The 25,241-nt window shown below is 42.0% G+C and overlaps 1 protein-coding gene across 7 annotated transcripts in view; it reads right to left on the reverse strand.

Moving 5' to 3' along the window:
- Positions 1-13,917: 13,917 nt before the first annotated feature.
- The window catches only part of KAT6B (lysine acetyltransferase 6B), a 452,508-nt gene continuing 441,184 nt past the window's right edge, over positions 13,918-25,241 (reverse strand). For all 7 annotated transcript variants that reach the window (XM_029609550.1, XM_029609551.1, XM_029609552.1 and 4 more), the window contains 2 exons: positions 19,407-19,695; positions 13,918-17,623 (listed from right to left, as the gene is read on the reverse strand). In XM_029609550.1, coding sequence (XP_029465410.1) covers positions 15,150-17,623; positions 19,407-19,695 — 2,763 coding nt within the window. In that variant the 3' untranslated portion in view covers positions 13,918-15,149. The remainder of the gene's footprint in view (positions 17,624-19,406; positions 19,696-25,241) is intronic.

Below are 25,241 nucleotides of genomic sequence, written 5' to 3' on the forward strand. Positions count from 1 at the left end.
AAACACCCAGGCATGTACAGCTCATTTCAAAATAGAACCAGGCCTTGATTTTACAGACATGCTTGTCAAAAATGTTTTCAACAGGCCCTTAAATGTCCTGCCACAATCCATCAAAGTTCCTTGAGGAGTGCGTTCCAAATTGCCAGAGCCACCACAGAGAATGCACACTCCCTCAAATCAGCCAGCTGAGTCTGCTATGTATCTGGAACATCCAGAAAGTCCCTCTGTGATGACTGAAGTGACCTTGTAGGGTTATATACCTTAAGCATAGTGGAGGTCAAAGTGGACTGGAGTGATATGGTCCTTCATACTATGGCCAGGAATTAGCTGGGCAGCCAAATTTTTTAAAGTTGCAAAGCTTTCAGTATTGACACAGGGAAACCCAAATAAAGCAAACTGCAATAATCCAGTGTAAGCAAAATAATAGTGCTTGGACAACTGATTGAAAATCCAGAGATTACAATAAGGGTTTGAGACAACGCAATAACTGCAGTTTATAAAAACCAGATTTGTTATGGCTTTAACTTGATGGACACCAGACAGCTTGAAATCAATTATCATAATTTCAACTCCTCATTCTCAATCTTAATATGAGGAGGTATTGGCTGAATGTCACTGCACTGGATGACTACAATTTCAGTCTAAGACAGGTTCAGTGCCAGTTTATTATGGGTAAGCCAGCAAGTCAATGTAGATAAGGGACATTCTGGATAAATTTTGGACTATAAAACCCTGCTGTGTAACTTTACTTCTGCTATGGACGATGTGTAAGTAATAAAATAAAGATAAATAGATAACTGGGGTTTTAAGGGTTGGGACCAACAGGGGATAATGGGAGGATATGATACTAGGGGGATTTTGAAGTCCTATGCCTTTCCTGGGTGAACTGGGAACAAACTGGGAAAAATGTTAATGGCATTGGCACGCATGTCTTTTGAAATCCCTCCACTTAGTAGAATTGGCATTTGTACACATAGGTGCATGTCCACTTAAAATTGCACGCACGTCTGTGAGGTCAGGCTATGCTATAACATGCATGGATATATGCGTGAATGGTATAAAATGGCTGCATCCCTGGATGTGGGTTGACAAAATGTGCACACATGTGTGTCCATGTGCCTTTTTAAAAGTTACAGTCATAGTGTTGACGGAGCTGGGTGACCCAATGCAGATTCAATCCAAAGTCTAGCCCAGCTGAGGATCCTTATTCCAGATAGCCAAGTTTGGATTTCTGGCTTCAGAGAGACAAGGTTAGGAAAGAAAGGGAAATGGGAGACAAAGAAGAAGAAAAGATACAACTCATAACCAGGTATACTACATTCTCCAAAAATAAGTGACATGGCACTGCTCTATTTGCTAAATACTTGCTAAAAGCAGACCAGTGCCATATCAAATTATTACATATATAATTTCGAAAATAAACAAAAAAAATGTACACACAACATAAAATGTATAGCTTTTAACACTCACATGATGTGATATGTGTGGAATTGTCCATATTTTGTACTCGCCCATCTCTGCCTCACCCCCTTCTCCCAACATTCCATTTATCTCACTGCCTCACCTGCTTTCAGCCCATCTTACATCCCTCTGCTAGCACCCCTTGCCCTTCCTAAGTCACTACCATGCTTTCACTTATCTATGAAAGGCAGTGATTTAAGTGATTTGGCCAGAAGCCTGCAGAGTATCCCAGCGCTAAGCAGCAGTGAAGAGATAGAGATGTGGTGCCAACCAGCAGCAGGCAGGAGAGGCTGGGGAGACTTGAAAGAGCAAGTATGTACCCAACAGCAGGTAGACAAGAAATCATCAATACTATTATAATCATGAAGTGGCCTGTACAAGTAGTACAGGCAGAGGACCAGAAAGAGAGAGACTATGTATGTATTTATTACTTGGACTTTCATCCCACCTATCCATTCTAAGGATGAAGGAGGAGGACAGCTTTGCAGAGTTACTGCAGCAGGTGCTTCCTATTGGCATAGCATCTTACAGGTTCTTTCCATCACTACTGCCAAGAGAAAAGAAGAGTTCCCCATCTCCAAGGAGACTCGATGGTGGATTAAGGAGGCAAGAGGTAAGAGGTAAGGAAGAAGTCTCTTAAAAGATCTAGGAGGTTAGTCATTAGGGATATGCTTCTATTGAATTTTGTTTCACTTTTGAAAGAAAAGGGAAGAATAATGAATTATATGTTGTTCATTTTCAGTGAGCTATCAGCCCTGGCCACACCCCAGCCACCCAAAAGCTCCTGAATGGTGCCACAAAAATGTTAAAATATACATTAGCTGTATTCCCGAAGTCCCTTTACCCTATGAGTCTATAGAAATCCATATGTGGCAGAAGCAATTCCCAGCTGCTCCTGTCTCAATGATTTCCTTCTTGAAAATGGCATAGGCCAGTACCATTTTTAAGAAGGGACCCGGCAGGGCAGGAGTGCCTAGGGATCACTTTTGTCCCATTTGAATTTCTAAAGAGCCACAGAATCGTCTGGAGGGGGAATTTCAATTTTTAAATTTGTGTGTGCTGGGGAGGGACCCTGACCGTTACCTTTTATTTTTTTGTTTTGCAGTTTATTTGATTTATTTCATTCAAGTAAACCATAAACAAAACAATGGGGAAAAAACCCCCAAAATGAAAAACAAAACAAAATTTGTGCACATTGCTAGCTGTCATTGATAGACAAGTATGAACCAAGCCAACAACATTTCCTCAATTAAACAGAATATGAAAGTGCCCTAACATAGCAAATTTGAAATTGCTTTTCCTTCTTGTTTTGAAACCTATCAAGCATGGGAAACTATCTATATACCATGAAACAATCAGCATACAATAGAGAGTGCAGAAGAGACAGGTAATGTGCTGTTGATAATCAGGAACAATCATTCCCCAAGTTGGTCAGAAGGTAGAAGAGAAACCTTGGTTTCAGCCCATTGGCAGAAAGTGGATAGAAGAGATCACTGTATCGGATAACCCACAACATAAGCTGAATGTGAACACTTTAATTATTCTTACAGCCATAGGTATTGGAAAAAAAAAGGGGGGGGGGGGGCACAAGGGCCATGGCCTCCTCCAAAATTCAGGCAATGATTGCTCCCTCCTCCTAAACTTTCATCAGGCTCCCTACATACCAGGCATATCTGAAAGCTGAAATGTACAAGAGAGTGAGACCTCCTCTGGCTAGAGTGCTGCAGGAGAGTGCAAAAGAGGGAGACCTCTGGCTAGAGCATTGGGCCTGCTGGTACTGCCCCCTCCCTCTCCTCAGAATAGGCTCTGCTGGTTCAGTCTCTCCCCGCTCCAGCCCCCACCCTGGATAATCTGATGATATTCAGATGAGCTCTCTCTGCTGGAAGGAGAAGAAATCACAAATAGCTAAAAAAAAAAAAAAAAGGAGTTGCAACAGGCCGACAGCATCAGCAGAATAGAAGACAAGGTGAAGGCTATGTTTTATCAGTAACCTTTTTTGCTGCTGGGAGTCAGGGGAAGTTCTCTGCTCTGCTAGTTGGACCTCTATGTAAGCTGGCTGGGCAGATCTCAGAGAAGGGCAGTTCAGTGGGTCATTGACAGAGCAGAGAGAGACAGTGAGTGCCTGAAGAGGGAGGAATAAGTGTAAAGGTGGCTGCTGCAGGCTGGGTAAGAGCTGGCAACAAGGGCAGGAACTTTACATGATGATGCTGTAGTGCCATTAGTTAGCCAGTCCAGAGGAGGGTTTACTAGCTACAAGGTGAATTTTAAAAGCCTGATGCATGCATTAATTGGGGGATGCGTACACATGTCAGGCTTGCGCCTGTCTACAGAATTAAAAAAATTGCCCCGTGCATGCATATTGCCTGCTGTGCATACATCTGAAAAGTTTTCAAAAAGGAGTTGGACATGGCTTTTAGAGGCATGGGCAAGAGATGTGTGAATAAATATTTATGCACCTGAGTGCATGCCCAGATTCTCCGCCATATAAGTTTACTTCTGCTAGGGACAAGGTATAAGTTTAAAAAATAAACTATACCTGAGGGATTTTAAGGGCCTGAGGTAACTGGGGAGAGTATAAGCTATTCAACCAGAGGGGTTGAGGACCTATCTGTTAACTTGGCAAAATGGTGGATGAACTAGTAAAACTGGCAATGGTGTGGACATGCACCCCTTTTAAAATTCCCCGACTTACATGGTAAAAGCGGGATGTGTGCCTAGACGAGCAACTATTGGAGAAAATACCTGATAATTTTGTTTTCCTTAGTATACATGGATGGACTCAGGACCAGAGGGTTTATGCTCCCCTGCCAGCAGATGGAGATGGGGCGAGCTGACTTCACAGTATATAAACTCCTGTAGTAAAACCAGCCTGCCAACTGTAGAAAAACTAGCAAAAAACTTGATTAAAAAACATGATTAAAAACAGGTAACCAGAACTGTAGTCAACCAACTATAAACACTGAACTCACATAAGATTCTAGTACCCCAAACTAGGGACTGGATGAATACTTACCAGTAATCCCTTGGGACCCAGAGCACCACAGGAGGACTATTGACATACTCTGCGGCAGCCAAGGGTGGGATGCTGAGTATATCAGTCTAAATTAAGGAAAACGAAATTATCAGGTAAGTAATTTCTCCATTTCCTAGCATGCAGACAGATGGACTCAGGCCCAGTGGGATGTACCAAAGCTACTCCCCAACAGGGAGGGAGGCTACCTGCGGTCCAGTCAACAGTGCACTTGCATCCTCCCAGGCCTGCACATCCAGACGATAAAACCTGGAAAAAGTGTTTAAGGAGGACCACGTTGCAGCTCGGTAGATATCGACGGAAGACAATAGACTAAACTCCACCCATGACACAGCCTGAGCCCCTAGTGGAATGAGCCCTAACCTGAGTAGGCAATGGCTTTCCAGCATCCACATATGCAACCATGACCACCTCCATAATCCAATGAGCTATGGTAGCCTGCGAAGCGGGAGCGCCATGCTTACTCCTGCCATGGAGAACAAACAGGGATCTGTCTTTCAAAAGACTCAGAGACCTCTAGATACCGCACGACAAGATGCTTAACATCCAAGGAGTACAAAAGGTGAAACTCCTTTGCATCCCTGACCTTATCCAGGGATGGCAAGGAGATGGACTGATTCAAATGAAAGTCCGAGACTACCTTGAACAAGAAGGATGGAACAGCACATGCAGCTGTAATGCCCCCAGAGTCACCTGAAGGAACAGCTCCCGGCAAGGCAAGGCCTGCAGCTCAGAAATCTGACACGCAGAACATATAGCTACTAGGAACACAGTCTTCAAGGTCAACAACCGTAAGGAAAGGCTACACAGTGGTCAGAACGTAGGCCGTCCAAAGGTCCAACACCAAATTAAGACTCCACAATGAAACTGGTAACCTCAAGGGAGGCCTAAAATGCTTCACTCCCTTCATAAAACAAGCCACATCAAGATGAGACAAAGAAACACCATTCACCAGACCTCTGAAACAGGCAAGAGCCGCAACCTGCACCTTTAAGGAATTAAGGGCCAAGCCTTTATTCAATCCATCCTGCAAAAGATCCAGAATGAGAGGGATCTTAACTGAATGAGGAAGAACACACTCTCCTCACACCAGGCCTCAAAAATTCTCCAAACCTGCACATATGCCAAGGAAGTGGAGAACTTGCGAGTGCAGAGTAAAGTGGCAATCACCACAGAGTAATAACCACGCTTTAACAGGCAAGCCCTCTCAAGGGCCAAACCATAAGAGAGAATAGAGTTGGATCCTCATGAAGAGCCGGTCCCTGCCGTAGCAGAACCATGTGCGGTGGAAGACGAAGGGAGGCCTCTACCAGGAGTTGTCAAAAATCTGCATACCACAGATGCCTGGGACAATCTGGTGCCACCAGGAGTACTAGCCCCTTGTGACCTTTGATCTTTCAAATTATCCTGCCAAGCAAGAGCCACAGAGGAAAGCATAAAGCAATCTGTCTTCCAGCCAGACCTATACGAGTGTTTATTCCCAGGGACCACAGATCTCTCCTGCGACTGTAGAATCGAGGAACCTTCGCATTTCAAGAAGTCGCCAGCAGGTCAGTCGCCAGCAGGTCTAGGAACAGAAAGCCCCAGCGATCCACAATCAGCTGAAATGCCTCAGCTGACAACACCCACTCTCCTGGGTCCATACTCTCCCTGCTGAGAAAGTCCAATGTGAGAGGCCAAGATCATCTGCAGATGACCTACCATCCATTCCATCAGCTGGTCTATTTCCTGTGACATTTGCTGGCTCTTGGTTCATCTCTGGCGATTGATATAGTCCACCATCATTGCATTGTCTGACATCATGAGAACCGCTTGATTCTGCAGCCTGTGCTGAACTGCAAGCATAAAGGTAAAAAATACAAAAGGTAGAACAACCTGGAGCCAGGCTTAGCAAAATCCGAGGAAGACAACTCTCCCTGAGTGTCTGAGCAGCATTGACACAGGTTACAAGCCAGGTCAGGCTGAGAAACCCTAATATGACAGGCAACCAAATAGGAAGATGCTTAGGCTTCTTGCTTACTGGTAACATCGTTGCGGTAAATGAGCGTCAGAATGGCTCGCACTCAAAAATGAAATGCGTCCAAAAAATAAGCACCTAGAAGAAAGTGCGGCAAGGTGCATGCACAACCTTTGCACCAAGTTAAGTGTGAAAAAAGGTTTGTGCGCAGAAAAAGTGCACCCAAAAAACAAGAGCACAATGTGTGCACAGAGCCAACGCACTATGCATACCAACGGTCTACAGAGGGAAGCAGGACATGCACAAGAGCGTGCGAAAACAGCCACTGCAGCCTACCACATGGCATGCAAGAAAAAAGCCTAAGTGTGGGGCCTAGCCCACTGGGGGTTGCTCAACCCACCAGGCTGCCCCATTCATCAACCCCAACGGGAGTGGGAACGAACGTCGGTATGGCGCACCGAGAACAGAGACTGGAGGAATTACTGAAACCTCTGTGTCTTGGATTCAGGTGTCAAACATTTTTTTTTAAAAACCTTATCTGAGCTCAGGACTTACTGGCTGAGTACAGAGACAGTTTCCAGCTGCAGGGGGGGGGGGGGAAGAGGGCATCTGCCATCATTGCCATGCTCAGCCTCCTGTACCCGCTGCCTTTCAGCTGAACTAGCAACTAAGTCCATGCCGGGAAACCCAGCTATCGGACCAAGGCACATCTGTGAGGGACCATGGAAATCGCCTCAGGAATTCTCAACTGGGGAGGGACCTTTAGGTATCACCACAGGAAAGTGGGGCTTTCTTTTCCTTAATTTAGAATTTCAAATTTCTCCTTCCAAAAAGCTTGAAACAATCCCCATAGGGAGATGCACACCCACCATCTGCTGGAGCTGGAGAATACTGGCAGGCTGGAGTCACTGCAGGGCTGTATATACTATGACATCAGCTTGCTCTGTCTCCATCTGCTGGCAGGTGAGCATAAACCCACTAGTCCTTAATCCATCTATCTACACACTAGGAAATTAAAATTAGGTGCAGATGTGCATGCGCCCAGACTATTTTACAACGTTATAAAATGGCCACATCCCAGGGTGGACATGCACCTATGCGCCAGTATGAAAGTTACTTTCTGTTGAGGGTTTGTCCAATTGCTGGCCATGCTTAGCCAACCTCATCTAGTGAAAGATGTGCTGAAATCATGAAAACTGTTAGCCCAAGGTCAGACCAGAAATCTGGGAGTAACAGGGGGCAGCAGTAAACACCAGACAGTACCAAGCAGCTGTGCTGGATTGTGATAAAAATAGGAGGGAGGGGGACTCTGCTCCTGCTTCAAAGCAAGTTAGGATAAAAGTAGGCAGAGCTGTGAGAACAGCAGTGTCATCTGTTAATTATTTCAGACTTCCGGAGCTGAACAGATTTTCTTGGGTCTATTTCATCTGTCTTTAGGAGCGTAAGATTTGCTGTCTTTATATGTATCTTTTAATACTTTTCAAATTATTATTATTTGCTTGCAATCACCTCTTCAGTGCTTACTGTTTACCATTTGTGTAATTATATTCTTGCTTAGTAAGTGTTCAAATAAACTTACCATCTAATACCTGGATCCTGGTTTACTAAGTGTGTGTGTACATGTTTGTTTATGTTTTGGAGAAGCCCCTAGGTATCTCCTTCTTTCCTGAGAATTGGCCCTGAGGTAAACCCGTGGAAGTACAGGCAAGCCCCTCGGTATAATCTGTGTGTGTGTGTGTGGCCAGTACCCTATCCCAGTGAGCACGAGCATCAGTAGAAGAGTGTGTGTGTGTGTGTGTGTGTGTATGTCAGAGTGTCTGAGAAAGCATGTGTGTTCGTGTCTCGAAGAGTGTGAGTGGATGCCAGTGTTTAAGCATGTCTCAGGAAGTGTGTGACAGAGAATGTAGGTATATGTCAGTTTCTGAGTGACCAAGACATTGTGTGTGTGTGTGTGTGAACATGAGCCACCCCTCTCCCCACCAATCTTAGGTTCACTTGCTATGCTAATGCATCTGCGCAATAACATGGTTTTAGCTACTTTTTGTGGATCTACTTACTTTCTTCAAGTAGGAATTGGCAACACTGCATAGGCATCAGAATGGGCTGGGCCACTCAGGCTCTGGCCTGTCCAACTTTAACTCAGGGGCAGGCCATCCCTTCCCACAGGCAGAAAGAAGACCCTAGCATCAAATATTAGTAGGTCTGAGAATGAATAATTCTCATCTAAGATTTATGCAAATAATGTATGTAAGAATGAATGTCATTAACTTTAAACGTAAAGTAAGAAATTGGCAGTGGGGGTGGAGCTGAGAGAGAAGCTTGGTTGGCTTCCCTAACTAGAAAGTCATTTGACTGCAACCTGTTTACACTATTCTATAGCTGACAACCTACCTGATGTTGAAATGTAAATACAGTAGAGATAGTGATGAAGGAATCAGCATATCAGACATCTTTACTGTTTTGTGTGCTCAGGTTGCATCTGTTTGTCATGTGTTCATTAGCATATATGTAAAAACTAAAAACTACAAATCATGGATATTTTTAATCACTAATATATACTGTATTATTAAAGCAGCACTGTAAAGTACATTCATCAAAATATTAACTTGCCAATTTCTTAACTTTCTTGCAACTGTTGCAGCTTTTAGTCTTCGGTATCTTTTTCATACCAATGTATTTCTTCCATTTTTATTGTTTTATAATAAACACCTTTTATACAAGCCACTTCTCAAAATGCTTCTGTTCATGCAAATTAATCAAAGAAACCCCAGTAGCATGAAACTCACGAGAATCCAATATGTCAAAATCTTGTTACAATTACATAAGGGCAACACTGCAATGTTTTGGAGTACGTGCTCCTTCTTCAGGGAATCAAATCGCTGGAATTGAGACACCAAAATTCCAGCGATTCGATTCTCTGAAGAAGAAGCACACTCTCCGAAACGTTGCAGTGTTGCCCTTATGTTATTGTAACAAGATTTTGACATATTGGATTCTGTTGTTCGTGCTGCAGTTGTGCTTTCCAATGTATTAAATCGCATACCTGCATGAGGTTCAGCATTACAGCAGATGATTAACTTACATCCAATACAGTGGAAGCAGTCAAATAGTTTTACAAGTTTCCAAAAGCACTTTCTATGTCCTAGGGAATGAAATAGAGAGTTCTAAATGGTCTTGTTTGTTGTGACTGCCAACTGAATTATCTAAAATAAATTTGATATTACTGCTATACCAAAGGCACACATACACACACAAATAGAGGGAAAATAAGCTACACCTGTTCTGCCAATGGGAGAATTAACTCTCTTATCATAACTCCTATCCTTATCATAACTCCTTATCATAACTCCTATACAAAGGAGGAAACCTAAGGGCCCCCATTTGTGTCACCCATTCCATCATCACCTAAAAAGAGTTCAAATAACACATTTTGGATTTTTAATGTCTGTAATACATGTTCAGACCTCTGAGGAAGTTGGTAAAGAAAGTAGATTTTCATAACATTTCTGATTGAAGATGTTTAATTCTAGCATCAAAACAGAATGTTAATGGAGTTCAAAAACAAAAGTGTTCATTTCATACAACACTTTTCTTTACAGCTTTTCGGCATATCAATTGCTAGTATATACTACTACTTCATGGGCACACAAATATGTTCATGATTTGAGAACTTTCCTACTGTTCCCATCAGTATTTCATTGATTTCTAGTGGTCTAAAAGGCCCATTAGGGAACAAGGACGTATGTATTTCTACTTTTAAGGACATAAAGGTGAATTTTACAATCCCGGTGTGTGCCAAGCGGATTTTAAAAGCCACCCGGATATGCGCATACTTGCCACTGCGTGCATAAATGAAAAGTTCAAACAAAAGGGACAGGGCATAGTTGTTCCTGGATTCAAACTTGAAATTTGTGAGTAAATACTTCTGTGCACTGGCGCGTGCTGGGGTCTCCTGCTGTGTAACTTTACTTCTGCTATGGATGATGTATACATTATAAAACTAAAAATTCTAGACAGATCAGTGGGCTTTTAAAGGTTAGATCTAATGGGGCGAAGGGAAGCAATTAAACTAGGGCGGTTTGGAAGTCCTATCCCTTGCCTGGGTGAACTGGGAATGAACTGGGAAAACTGGTAATGGTGTCGGCGCACGTGTCTTAAAATCCCCCCACTTATGCAGGAGAGGTATTTGCACATATAAGCGCGTGTCCACTTAAAATTACACACACGTGCGCACGGTCAGGCAATTTTATAACACGCATGCCTCTACACGCAAACATTATGAAATGGCCGTGTCCCTGGGAGCGGGCCAACGAACATGTGCAAACATGTGCCTACGCGCCGGTTTAAAAGTTACCATCTTAGTGTTATAAGGCTATAAGCAGCATTGAGAAAACAAAGTGCAAAACCTTTTTTCAATTTGGGTAGAAATGAGAAAAATGCATTAATGCAGTTATCCCAAAATTGGAATTTGATCATTTGCTCAGCCCAAAAAAAAAAAAAGGGGGGGGGGGCGATGGTTGTTTAAATACGAGCTTACATTCAGGAGAGGAACCATCTATTAAGAGAGACAAGTCGTATTGTCGGAAGTTAGAACAGGATCCAACTGCTGACATCATGGTAACTATATAATCAGTATTGAATGATACGGAGCTCTACGAATTTTTGATTGTCAAGGAGCGGTTATTTTTAGAAAACAAGCATCACTTTGTTCCAAAGATGTGCGGTGTGCCAAAAATCCACAAACCTTGTGTGTACTCTCCATACAGACCCATAGTGTCAAGTCGCATTCCCTATTGGAACTATTATCACAATTTTTGGATTGTTTTTTGAAGGAAGAGGTAGCAAAAATGCGGTCTTACATTGAAGATTCTGCTGATATACTGCAGAAGTTAGCCAGATTGACACAGTTACCGCAAGACTGTTGGTTAGTTACAATGGATACAGGGGCACTGTATACAAACGTTTTGCAGACAGAAGCATTAGAAATGATACAGGTGCTGGTGGAAAACAAATTCTGCCACAATATATTCCTTCATTTTTCTTGGTGCAATTGGCAGATAATTCTTCTATAAAACTATTTTTTTAATTTAATCAGGAGTTTTACTTGCAGCAATACAGGATAGCAATAGGGTCATTGCTAGCTCCAAAATTTGGCAAATGTATGTGTGGAAAAGTTTGAACAGCAGCACACTTATCCATTGGAATGGTTTCATAATATTGTCATATGGGCCCAGGTTTATAGACAACATATTTTTTATTTGGATTGGTAACAGTTAGATGGATTATTTCTCTAGACCCTAATTTGTAATTTTCCATTGAGGTGCACTAAGACAGTATTTTATTTTTGGATATAAAGATTATTAAATTTGGCAAAGGGATCATCATGACATTACATCGTAAGCTAACCAATAGAAATAAATTTACTGAAATATAACTGACATTATCCAAGAAATCTGAAGGTGGGATTAACTATGGGGCAATTTTTTTGGCTCCGAAGATTGTGTTCAGAGACAGCAAGAGTTTAAAATGCAGGCACAGAGTATGAAACAGGCGATATAGAAAAAGAGGGTGTCCACAGAATAGTTTGCATAAAGGTTCAGAGTAGAGATGTGAATAGGAACCGGAATCGGTTCGGATTCCGGTTCCGATTCACATGTGGGGTTTTTTGCATCGGGCCTGATCGCGGTTTTGTTTATCGGCTGCACCCGAGCCGATAAACAAAAAACCCACCCCGACCCTTTCAAACTAAACCCTTAGCTTCCCCCACCCTCTCGACCCCCCCCCCCAAAAAAACTTTTTACAGGTACCTGGTGGTCCAGTGGGGGTCCCGGGAGCAGATGGCCCTTTGCCCTTACCATGTGACAGGGTATCCGTGCCATTGGCCGGACCCTGTCACATGGTAGGAGCACAAGATGGTGCCGGCTATCCGGTGTTCCTACCATGTGACAGGGTCCGGCCAATGGCACGGATACCCTGTCACATGGTAAGGGCAAAGGGCCATCGACGCCATTTTGATTAGTGGCAGCCAACGGCCCGGGAGCGGGAGCATGGCCCGGAGCGGGAGATCGCTCTTGGGACCCCCACTGGACTACCAGGTACCTGTAAAAAGTTTTTGGGGGCATCGGGAGAGTGGGGGAAGCTAAGGGGTTAGCTTTAAAGGGTCGGGGTGGGTTTGGGGTTATTTTTGTGTGCCTTTTTCCCACCCTCCCCCAAAACGATAAGGGAACCCCAACGATCAATATCGTGGGGTTTTCCTATTGATTTGGGGAAGCCCCCGATTTCTGACGATTTTGAAAATATCAACGGTATTTTCAATCGTCCGAAGCCCGATTCACATCCCTAGTTCAGAGTACTGTATTTGTACAGGGATCAACTACTCGCATACAGATGTAAAACCATATTCTTCCTTGATGTGTGTGTTTTCATATACTAATTGTACATCACAAAGAATGGCCAGCATTAGACAATACTGTGTTCATTGAGTTCCCACTGAATGTATATTCATGGGGCACAAACATTTGAGATCGGTTAGTACATGTAAATTTATTGCTGGAAGGAAAACATAGCTGGAATCTTGGTCATAATTTTCCATGTGGTAAATATGATCTTTGCCAGACCATTAGTGGATAGATGTGGATCCACCTTACAATTTGATACAGGGTGAAACACAAGACTGTTAAAGACTGCAGATAATCTTATATCTTGTATATAACATTTAGTGCTCCTGTCTCATATATGTTGGAAAAGCATAGCACAATATAAGAATGAGATTAATTGAACATCACAGTTGCCTGTGAACTTTAAAGCTTCAGGCACCAATAGTTTACACAGTTTACAGAAGCAATATAAGTGAACAATTAAAATGGTCAACTATTGATTATGTACCAATAAACATCCAAGGAGGTAATCATGAAAATAAACTTAATGTGAAGGAACAATATTGGATTTTTATTTTGGATTCAGAGGCTGTTTATTTAGGGAATTGTATTGAAGAAAGAGAGAACCTGTGATTTAATGACGTATGAGCTACTTGCCCAGATGACTGGCGTTTTTAATTGTCCATATGCTATTTTAATGATGTCTATTTCTGGCTTTCCGCAGAGATATGGGCTTTGATGAGATGTGGTTCCTGGTTGAGATAAATGCACAGAAGTTCCCCTGATGCAGTCAAGACTTGACATGCTGGTTGGCATCGAGCATAGCAATTAAGATAAGACAAGCACAACATTTTATTTGCAAAACAGAAAAAGCCTAAAAAAAATACTGCCTTTGAGACCAATGTTTAGAAAGGCTATAAATCAGTGAAATACTGATGTGAAAAGTCATATGAAGGTCTCAAATTGTTAACATATTCATATGGCCATTAAAGTAGCAGTATCTACTAATAAATGTTTTTTTCTACTCATTTTCGGGGTTCTTTTGTGAGTGTAATACAGCATTATAACATGACAAGACACACGAGTCTAAAAATGGCTCATCATAATTTATTTTATGTTAAAATGTACAGCTTTTTTATTTTGTTTTTAAGTGACCGACTAAAAAGATAACAGATAAATACAAGTGTGTCACTGGATTCTATTTTATACATGTATCAAGCCTCTTCAGCTCGGCCCTTACAGTCACCCTGTACAGGTACAAAGGCTACAAAAAAAGGAAGAAATATAAACAGACACAAATAACTTCTGCTATTTTACATGCGATTTTGTAAGCTTAGATTGAGCTATTCACACGCTACTGCTCTATATTTTTCTTAAAAAATAACTTCAATATTTTATAAAGATAGAAAAATCTACAGATGGAATGAGAATGTAAAGTTAAAGGCATTTCCATAAAATAGCAACTTTACACCAAATTCACTGTTTCTTAAATCCTGCCAAGTATTGAGACATTTGAAATATTTTAAAACTTGACAGATCAACACTGCAATATGCTCCATTCATGAAACAGAAGTCTGCATTTATAAAAGAAAAAGCTGCCTTTTTTCAAAGAAATCTGTCACCAAAATGGAAGAGAGTCTTAACTTGACACCAAACATTGAGCAAAGTGATAGACCCTTTCAACTAAACCAAAATGTGACTTAGCTTTTATAGCTTTATACAGTTTATAATTAACAAAAATATAGTTTGCTTTCTTTTACCCTCAAGCTAGGGTTACCTAATCAAGGCAAAAAACCCCTCCCAAAAAAACAAAAAATAAAACAAAACAATAAGAAATGGCTTTACGGTAAGCACAGCACTTGTACAGTATACTACAAAATGCACTGTCACTAACAGACATTAGCGGCATGCTGGAGTGTCACTTTAAGAAACAAAATATACAATAAATGAAATGCTAAAGGCATATACATATTAGGGGTTGGTAAATTCGAGGTGCAGTACTATCAGATAGTTTGAGAGTCTATTATCCACATTGTTTGAATGGGAGCAGGCACATCAAATGGCTCCAAACCACAGGCTGCTGTGGAACTGCAGTCCGAACAGAGAGGCCTTCTTTTCCAAAGAACTTGTCATACAAAAGGAACAAAAACAGAGGTACCAAAAAAAAAAAATCTCTTATAAGGCTTTCTGCTGCATACAGCTTTTTATGGTGCCAACAAAGTTTTGTTTTTTTTTTTTGCATTCACACCAATTGCTGGTTTTGAAATCTTACTTGCCAAAGTATTTGTGCAGATCGATTTGATTTACCAGTTTAATATCCTACCTACCTTCTCATATAGGATCCATTTAGGGATTGTTTGGACATGCTACTGTTCATGTAGCCATGATGCCCTGGTGGAGTGTACATCATATTACTGTGTGGTGTTGTCTGCATTGATTGCTGAGCATATGGCTGAGTCCCCATCATTCCCATTTGCATCTGCATAGGATACTGGGGTGTTTGATTCATATATCCATGGTTACCATGATACCCACTGTTCATCATGGGCTGGGACATCCGATAGCCATTCATAGCATTGAGCGTGTTCATATTCATGTTCACTGAGTTGACATTATAAGCTGGAGCTGGCATTAAATTTACACTCATATTCATTCCACGTTGCATTGTTAAGGTCCTTGCAGCAGGCCCTTGCATGGCCACAGTCTGTGAAGCACGTCCATATATTTGAGACTGATGAGCAGCAGCAGCTGCAGCTGGTGGCAGAGGTGCTGATTTGGTTCTCATAGAAACATGGCCTTTGCTTGCCATTTGAGTTTGCAGTCTTTGGGTGTGAGAAATTCCAATATTTGTTGCCGCCATGTTACGCTGCAACAGAGGAGGTGGCAAATTCATGGGTGGAGGGGTAAGGTTAGGGGGTGGAGTCATTGTAGGCTGTGCCTGAGGCCCTCCAGGAACAGAATGCGGTGATTGTGACAGCTGGACAAGCCCCGTATTACTCAAGGATGTGGACAGAGAGGCACTATTTGCATAGGAGGTTACAGCAGCTGAATGGCTGTAAGGCAATGAATGATCCATAAGTGTATTAGTTAGCTGCTGTAACTTAGCAAGACTAAAAGTAGCTGATGGCTGGGGGTAGTGTCCTGCTCCAAACTCATTTTGACCTAGTCTATCATATAAACCAATGTTGGCATTACCAGTCTCTGGCATCTCAGATAGCTGCATAGGTGGTGTAAAATTAGAAGCCATACTACACTGAGATAGTTGCTGGTTGCTGCTAGGAGGTCTTTCCACAATGCAACCTTGAGGAGATTTTACATTGCAAGGAGGGGGGGAATTGATGTTTTGCTGCATCATGCTACAGCTCCCATTAATACTTGACATTTGCTGAGTCACTGCGCAGCTACTCTGTGTAAGATTGCTGGATGTCAGACTGCTGTATGAGCAGCTGTTTTGTGAAGAATTATTTCCACAGATACTACTTCCCATGGTTGAATCATAGCTGCTTGGATTTTCATAGTTTTCCGTTGTACTCTCGATGCTGCCTAGATCACTAAAACCACTATCTACAACTTGTTGTGAATGGTCAGAAACAGATGGAACATCCATTATTGGACTGGTTTCCAAATTCTGTAAAGATGGCACGGATATAGTATTCTGGTCTGGGCTGATCTGAGCATAGCTGTTTTCTAATGGAGGGACACTTGGACTACTCACAGAACGAACTGACTGGCTTGGATGAGAGTGAACTGATGAAACTGGACTATGTTCAGACTGTTGACAGTCATCAAGTGGGGTCATCTGTGGACTTTGGTCTGTATGGGTATAGTTTTGTAAGCTTCGGCATGCTTCCTGTGTTTCTGCACAATCCTGAAATGCATCTTCCTGGTCACCATTTTCCTGTGTAAGGGACTGAACTGCCTGTACTGTCTCTGAATCAATCTCCATAGTTTCAGTATTTTCCTCTTTGAATTCTGAACTTAATTCTTCATTATCCTTTTGGTCCTGGTCATCTGTATGGTCATCATCAGATTCCAGTATAGGATCTGAATCAGCAGCCAGTTCATTGTGGTCACCATCAGAGTCAGCTGTAAGATCAACACTACAGTCCATTAAATTCTCTTGACCTGAATTGTTGGTTTGAACAGTTATGTCTAAAAAACTTTCATGGTTCTCAAGCACTTTGAATGTTTCTCCTGATAGGTCCTTTTCTGCCTCTGTTGAATCCATGTGGCTATCATCTTCATCATCAGCATCATGATCTTCATTATGAGATGGCTCTTCCTCCTCTTCCTCATCATCCTCATTATCATCCAAATGCTCAGAATCTCCTTTCTCCACATAGACTTGCTCTTGTTGGTTTTTATGTTGATTTTTAGTACCTTCATTGTCTCTTTCTACATTTCTTTCTTCTTTTTCTTCAACTTTCAAAATTTCATTGTCTGTTATTTCCAAAGATATATTTTGTGGACTCAAAGGCTCAGAAGGTAAACTTTCCACATCTATTTCTTGAGGCTGAATGAGTTTAACAGGTTCTTTCATAATTTCATTTGTAACAGGAGATAGGCACTGTTCGTCTTCTACTATTTCTTTTTGCTCTTCTGCCATTACCTGGTAGTCAGGTTCCATAGGAGTTTCAGGTGGTGTGTATAAGTTGAGTTTAAAACCAGTCTTTCTTTCTTTGCTCCGTCGCCATTTAGATGGACCACGTTTTACTCCTTTTGGCCATCCTTGTTTACGTCGCAAAGGTTCTGGATTGTGCTTCATATCCTCTTTCAAAACTGATGCATCAATATCATCTATGTAAAAAATCCAGGGTTCAGAGTGGGGAAAAAGTGAGAAAAAAATGTTAACAATATAGAGATTATTTAATTTTTGTATTAATATAAATAATGTATCTATTTTTGCATTAAGGAAATAGCTTTCTGATCCATTTCATACATGGGGTGACACCATCCGATGGAGCCCGGCACGGAAAACTTGTGTCAAAATTTCTAGAAACTTTGGCCGGCACACTGAGCATGCCACTATCCCTGCATCCATGCGGGGTCTCTCTTCAGTCGTGTACGGAGTGGCGGGTGGGTTTCATGAGGACTAACATCCTGCTGGGGGAACCATGGGCCCCAGAGGGCTGGGCCCTGGCTCTGGAAGCACTGGATGGACGTCCGAGGTCACGGCGTGCGCTCATGCGCCTTCGCTGCCTTGAGCGCCCAAATTGGACGTGCATTCATGCACCTTCGCCGGCGGGGCTGTTGGAAGCCGCTTTCGCCGCCGGCTGCCCCCGGGAGGCAGGGGAGCCGCGGTGGGCGCCTCGGGAGGAGGGGAGAGAGGACTGGGGCTGCTGGAAGCATGCAGTAAGTTTACTTTTGTTATAATTTCTATTTGCTTTAATAACATGTCGAGTCGATTTTCGCCCTGCGCCTTGCTTCGGGGGGGGGGGGGGGGGGGGGGGAGAGAGGACTGGCAATCCCCGATGCCCGAGCGTAGGAGAACCATCAACTTCCTGGTACCTGTCATTTCAAATGTCATTTGAAATGACATTTGAAATGACAGGTACCAGTGCACCCAGGAAACTGTATAGGTGCTGTATAGCGCTCTATACAGTAAAATGGATTGCACTTCATGGATGCTCCATGGATGCGCTTTGGACACGGCTTGCATTTGCGTCTAATTTAATTACTGTATCGAGCGGCATGTGATCCGAACTGTGCGTGCGGCAAACGAGGGTGCGCCCGGCACTGCCGCACTCTTTCTAACGCGTCCTTACTGTATCGGCCTGTCTGATAGATGTTTTCCGTGCCAGACTCTATCTGATGATGTCACCCCATGTATGAGGACTACCATCCTGCTTGCCCTAGGAGAACATATATATAAAAGTACAAAAGAAAATAAGTCTGTTAGGAAATAAGATAAAACTAAAATGCAAAAAATTATGTTTAAAGGTGGCCTTCGTCATTGATTGATGCTTTTATAAATCCCCATCTGGAGGTGACAGTGCTTTTGGAAAGCTAAGACCTTTTTGTTGTGTATATGTACTCCATGATATTCAAAAGACATTCCAGCATTTTTCCACAGTCAAATCTCTAACTTATCAATTAATGCATAGGTGAAAAGTTTAGTGAATATAAAGTTGTGCTTCTTCTTTTCAGATAATCAATCTGTGGATAATTGGTGGATGATAAAATAGTGAACAAATAAACCATTTCACAGTGCAATTAACATGGATAGCAAAAGAGGAATTTAAATTGGTAACCTATTCACACATGATCTAGAAGATTTAATAGCGAGGCTTGTAATGAATGTGGAAAATGTTGGTCCTGTAGTCAAGAGCTAGTTAATTTCTCACTGGCAAGGCATGTAATGAAATCAGGCATAAATACATTAAACAGATCAAGATGACATGGAGGTTGGGGTCAGAGAATATGACTTTTTCCATTTCCTTGGCTGTGTGCAAACATTTTCTGAGTAAAAAAAGCAGACACCACTATTCTATAATCCATACCATTGTGATGCTGTTCAATTGACAGATGAAACAGATCAAATAAATTCTCTCTCAGAGATTTGAAATTAACATTTACTTACTTGTATATGGATCCTTATCTCTATGACTACGATTGTCTTTCTCCTCTTCCTCAATGTGCCTTGGCCGACCATGTTGAAACTGAAAAACATTCCTGATGACAGGCCTCAACTGATCATCTTCCCTGTCAGTCTCGCAAGTTGGTTCCAGCTGTGGCATAGGCCTCTCTTCATCAGAGTTGGCAAAGGGTTCATTTAATACTTCAGTGGTTTCGGATATAGTCTCTGTGGTAACACTGCTATTAATCCTGCGGCACTTACGGCCTCTTTTCTTCTTCAACAGGAAAGGTCTCTGAAAAATATTGCAAAATGTATGAAATGTGGACATTAAAATGCTAAGGTATATTAAAGCAATCAGAACATGGTACAAGCAATGTAGTATTCTAGTTTTTGATCCTAGAAAAAGTAGGATTCTTTGTTTTGTCACCTACTGGACCAACCTAAGAATAATCTAAAGATACTGACATGCATCAGCTTCTGAGACCACAAATGTCCCTTCTTTACATATATGAAGAAACATGTGGTCTCAAAAGCTGATGTATTATATCATCATGGATTATACTTACAATGATCATCACAACCTACACACACTGGAGTATATGCAAAATGTACTATATGCTAAACCAGTCGTTCATAATCACTCTAGCTGAAATCCACTTAAAAGCTACACCATAAGAAAATTATAGTATCCATTGGTTCAAAATACAAATCAATGTGACATTTTTCATGTTAATAAAAATGTAATGCTCTGTGTTTCAAACACTTTACAAATTGCCATCTTACTGCTCTGTATTTTATATTGATATTCCTGGCTCAGAATTTCCTAGAATACTCCACCTCACTACATAACTGCAAACCTTCCATGATTCACAGTATAACATAGGTTTATCCAACCTGTGTTATGGCCCGCCAAATGTTTCTGTATGGACCACCGGCTCCTGAAGAGGAAGTAACTTAAAGCTATCTTCCTTTGTCAGCATGCACAAGCATGTGAGGCAGAAGAAAGAGCGGCAAGGACAACCTCCCTTCTCACCAAGAAGCAGGATGTAGCGAGGGCAATTGCAGCAAGGACAACCTTTCCCACTACTGGCAAGAAGAAGAGTGGGTAACAGCAACAAGGCCTACCCCTCCCCTCCAAGCAGAAGGAAGTACGGCGATCACAGCAAGCGCCCCACTTCTCTGGGCCTGGCAGCAGGAGGAAGAGAAGACTGAAGGCAGCAAGGTCAGCATATTCTCCCCACCCCATAGCCCTGGCAGAAGAGCAGGCTGTTCATGAATCTAGAGACCTCTCTTTGGCTCCAAGCTAGGGAAGCAGGAAGAGAGAGGATGATCATGGTTCCATAGAGGCATTTTGCTTGACCAGCCCAGGAGGGGATTCACTGGCTGGTCAATAACCTGACTGATACAGCTCCTGGAGATAGTGGGTAAGTAAGGGGTATCTCTTTTCCAACCTTTTGTACATCCCACTGTTTGGAAGAAAGGAGGCATACTGCTGACCACTGAGCACTTGGTAAATTGGGGCCCAAAGACCACTGAAGGATGCCCTCTTCCCTTCTGTACTCTCCTTCCAGCACGTGCCCCCTCCTTACCCTTCCCTATCACAACCTCTCTCCTACTTCCCTACTTCCACCCCTATATTCTCTCTCTATTCCCTCCTTCCTCTTTACCTCCTTTCTTGTCTCCTACCCCTCTACCCAATCCTTATTTCCTTCTTCCACGTTAACTCTTCCCTCTCTCCTACTACCCCTTTACCCCCTCCAAGCTGGAAAAATACTGGAAGCCAGGTTCTTGGGTACCTAAACTTCTGCACCTGTGCCTAAACTTTAGAAATGCAAATGAGAAAAATAGAGGAAGAAAAGAAAAAAAATATAAAAATTTAACTAAAAAACAATATGAAAAAGTCCAACAACATTGCAACAGAGTGAAAAAGTGAGAAAAAGTTAAGGAAAAAAATGTCATTGGCTCAAACATATTTAGAAAACTTAGGTGCTAATCAGAAATATTTCCACCCCGATCCCCATTCTACCCTTTTACCCCTCTCCCTTTACCCTCCTCTCTCTCCTACCCCCATAAAATTAAAAAAGGGAGAAAAAAAATATACATGCATGCTAATAACAGTAATTAAAATTACAAGGTACAGAAAGGTTAATAGCAAGAACAATTCCCAGGATCTAGATTGTCTCTGGTCAGATTACATTCCTGGCCTGGTAGTGGGGGAAATCTGACATTCTCTTGGTGCCTGTTTTTTTAGTCAGAGCATTTGGAGTTAACTTTGAGGAGTCATAAACAAGCACTTGCTGGGCAACGAGTGCCTCATTGGAGAACTGATTTTGTTTTATTTTGAATTTCTATGTCGTTTTTCACCTACAATAGATGTTCTTTTCCTTTCCTCATGCTTTCTTATTATATTTTTATATTCTGGGTTCCCCTTTATATATTTTCATGAGCAACATTGTGGAAGGATTATCAGTAACATTTTTTTCTTTTTACAGATACCACTAAAATCTAAACAGCCAGGAAGGTGTGGAAAATATGAGGAGAGTTATTGTGAAGCTCAAGGAATGGTCTAGGGTCTGGCAGCTAAGATTTAATGCTAAAAAATGCAGAGGAATGCATTTAGGATGCAAAAACCTAAGGGAGAGGAACAGGGAGATTCGCTCGAAAGAGGCCTCAAATATTCCTGTTGTAACTTCCGTTAGGATGAAGAAATCTGAACCAAAAAAATACACTACATACCTTGAAGTATGTGTAATCTTTTGCATTACATGCGATGCTGGAAGGGATCGCCGTTTTCCAGACACATTTCGACACGGCGCTCCATGTTCCCGAATGTGTCTGCGAGCATATTAGGGGGGGGGGAATAGCAGCAATTTCACATTGGATGTTTTCCTTCAAATCTTCCACAGTGCGAAGCTTGTTCTGATAGACTTTTCCTTTGAGCAAACCCCAAAGGAAGAAGTCTAGTGGTGTCAGATCCAGCGACTGTGGTGGCCAAAGTCCCTTTGAAATTATCCTGTTGCCGAAAAAGGACTCAATTTCTGCTATGCTCTTTGCCTATGTGTGACAAGATGCTCCATCTCGCAAACGGAGGTTAAATGTTGCGACGGCTGTCCGGCGCCTATCTCATTGCTCAGACATGGGGACATCCAGGCTTGTTCGAAGCCTCATATACTGAGGACCACATTGCATGTTGTTTTGTTCAGATTGCTTCGTCCTAGTAAGAGTTATTACAGAATATTCGGGGCCTCTTTCGAGTGAATCTCCCTGTATAATACAGTGGGTGGAATTCTTCTAAACAGTGGGATCTGATCATATCACATGATCTTAAGGTGGCTAAACAGGTGGCTAAGGCGACAGCAAAAGCCAGAAAAATGCTTGGCGGTGCTTGGCTACATAGAGAGAGGAATGGTCAACAGAAAAACGGAGGTGATATAGTCCCTGATGAGACCTTATTTGGAATACTATGGACAATTCTAGAGACCGCATCTTCCAAAGCGTATAAACCGATTGGAGTTGGTCTAGAAGGTGATTAATAAATAGTCATTGATCTCTGTTCTAAAGCATATGGGACAGACTTAAATATCTAAATATGTATATCCTAGAGGAAAGATGGGATAGGGGCTTATGAGAGAGAGATTTAAATTCTTCCAAGATCTTCATGCATAGGAAGGGGGCCTCTTGCAAAGGAAAGGAGGCTATAGAACAAGGGGTCATGGGATGAGGGTGAAAGAGGGGAGACTCAGGAGAAATCTAAGAAAACTTAGTGAATGCATGAAACAGACTCTTTACAGAGGTGGTGGAGACAAGGACAGCATATGAATTCAAGAAAGCATGGGATAAACAGAGGATCTCTGAGGGAGAGGTAGGGATTATAAAGACGAATAGTTGGTGAGGATGGGCAGACTAGATAGAAACATGATGGCAGAAAAAGATCATATGGCTTAACTCTACTTATCACTGCACTCTTGTCATCTCCCCTCAACCAGTTTTTAATACAGTCCCTAGAATATTAGTTTATTTATGAGCCTTCTATGCATCAAAAGCTTTGCTGAAATCTAAGAATACAACATCCAGCACCAATTGCCAAACTAATTCTCTGGTCCTTGGGATACACCTGGCTAGTCAGGTTTTCAAATCTATCTTGTGCATATACATTGTGGGTATGTTGAAAATCTGACTGGCTACGTGTGTCCCAAGGACTGAGTTGAGAACCCCTGCTCTGGTCACCCAATCGAAAAAAATCAATCAGATCTAGCTAACATATTATATCTCGAATCCCACAACCTACCAGATTCAAAATGCTTCACTATCCTCTCTTTCAAAAACGTGCCTGATACTTCACTTTCCATGCATATCCAGCATGGTTCTCTGCTTCATCGGCATGGGAGAAAGACTGATACATCACGCATTTCTAGCATAGCTCTCTGCTTCAATGGCAGGGGAAAAAAAAAACAAAAACAAAAACAAAAACAAAAACAAAAAACTGATGCTTCACGCATATCCTGCATAGCTTCAACGACAGGGGTGAAGAAAAAAAGGATTCGCATTCACAAAGCGAGGAGTAGCTGGCTTGTTACGGCGGTTACTACCCCAAACCAAATGTGCCTGATACTTCTCTTTCAATGCATATCCAGCATGGCTCTCTGCTTCAACGGCAGGGGAGAAGAAAAAAAAAACCAACAAGGGCTGTACAACATAGTCTAGGTAAAACAAATAAGCATGGGTGTAGCTTGCTTATCGCGGCGGTTACTGCCCCTACTACCCCTAACTAATCAAGCTAGATATTTCACTTGGATGCAGCTCCATCACTGCTCTCTACATTAATGGTGGGGGTGGAAGGGGAATAGAACAAGGAGCTAAGAGAAACAGATAAGAATGAGAGAAAAAATGTGTGAGGCTTGCTGGGCAGACTGGATGGGCCGTTCGGTCTTCTTCTGCCGTCATTTCTATGTTTCTATGTTGCCAATATATTTTCCTACTAATGAACTCAGACTAACTGGCCTGTAATTTCCAAACTCTTTCCCATTACCTCTTTTATAAACAGAGCCATCATTTGACCTTCTCCAGTTACTCGGAAGCATTCCCGTCTTCAAAGATCTATTGAACAGATCCTTCAGCACCTCTCTGAGCTCCCTTAATACCCAGGATGTGTTCTGCCCAACTTCATGAATTTGTCTACTTACAGTCTTTCTGATTTCACACTAATTCTCAGGTTCTTAAACTATGCAGCACTCTATCCCACTATCCTTGACAACAATCAGCGGTCCATCTCCAACACCTTTCTTCAGTGAATACTAAATAGAATTATGTGCGCATATTTGTTTGTTACTTTTCTCCAGCTATATGTTTTTCCTTTTTTCCTCTCAGTTTTACAATCCTACCTCTGTCCTTCATCCTTTCACTTATATGCCTGAACAAAGTCTCATCGCCTCACTTTAAATCTTTAGCCATTTTTGTATCCTTGTGTCTTTCCACATCTTTCAGCTTTACCAGATATCTTCCCTGTGCTCCTCTTCTGGAGATCCTCTGTATATTATAAATGCTAATTTTTCTACTCTTACATTTTCAGCCATCTCTTTTGAAAACTGCAGGCTTTTATTCTTATTACTTTTATTTACTTTCCTAATATATGGAGCAATTTTCAAAACAGCCTACATAGTTGCAAAGTCTGTGGTTCTTTTACCTGAAGATTTTGAAAACTGCATCAGGAAAAAGAACCTGCAGAGATTTGTTTGTATGGACACGGTTTTTATTGAAAACAATGCACACAGTTTGCCTGAATAAAAATATGCGCATTGTTGATACCTGTGTATACTTTTACCTAGGGAAAGGATGGAC

The sequence above is a fragment of the Rhinatrema bivittatum genome, chromosome 7 (genome assembly GCF_901001135.1).
Source record: "Rhinatrema bivittatum chromosome 7, aRhiBiv1.1, whole genome shotgun sequence".
Taxonomy (NCBI): domain Eukaryota; kingdom Metazoa; phylum Chordata; class Amphibia; order Gymnophiona; family Rhinatrematidae; genus Rhinatrema; species Rhinatrema bivittatum.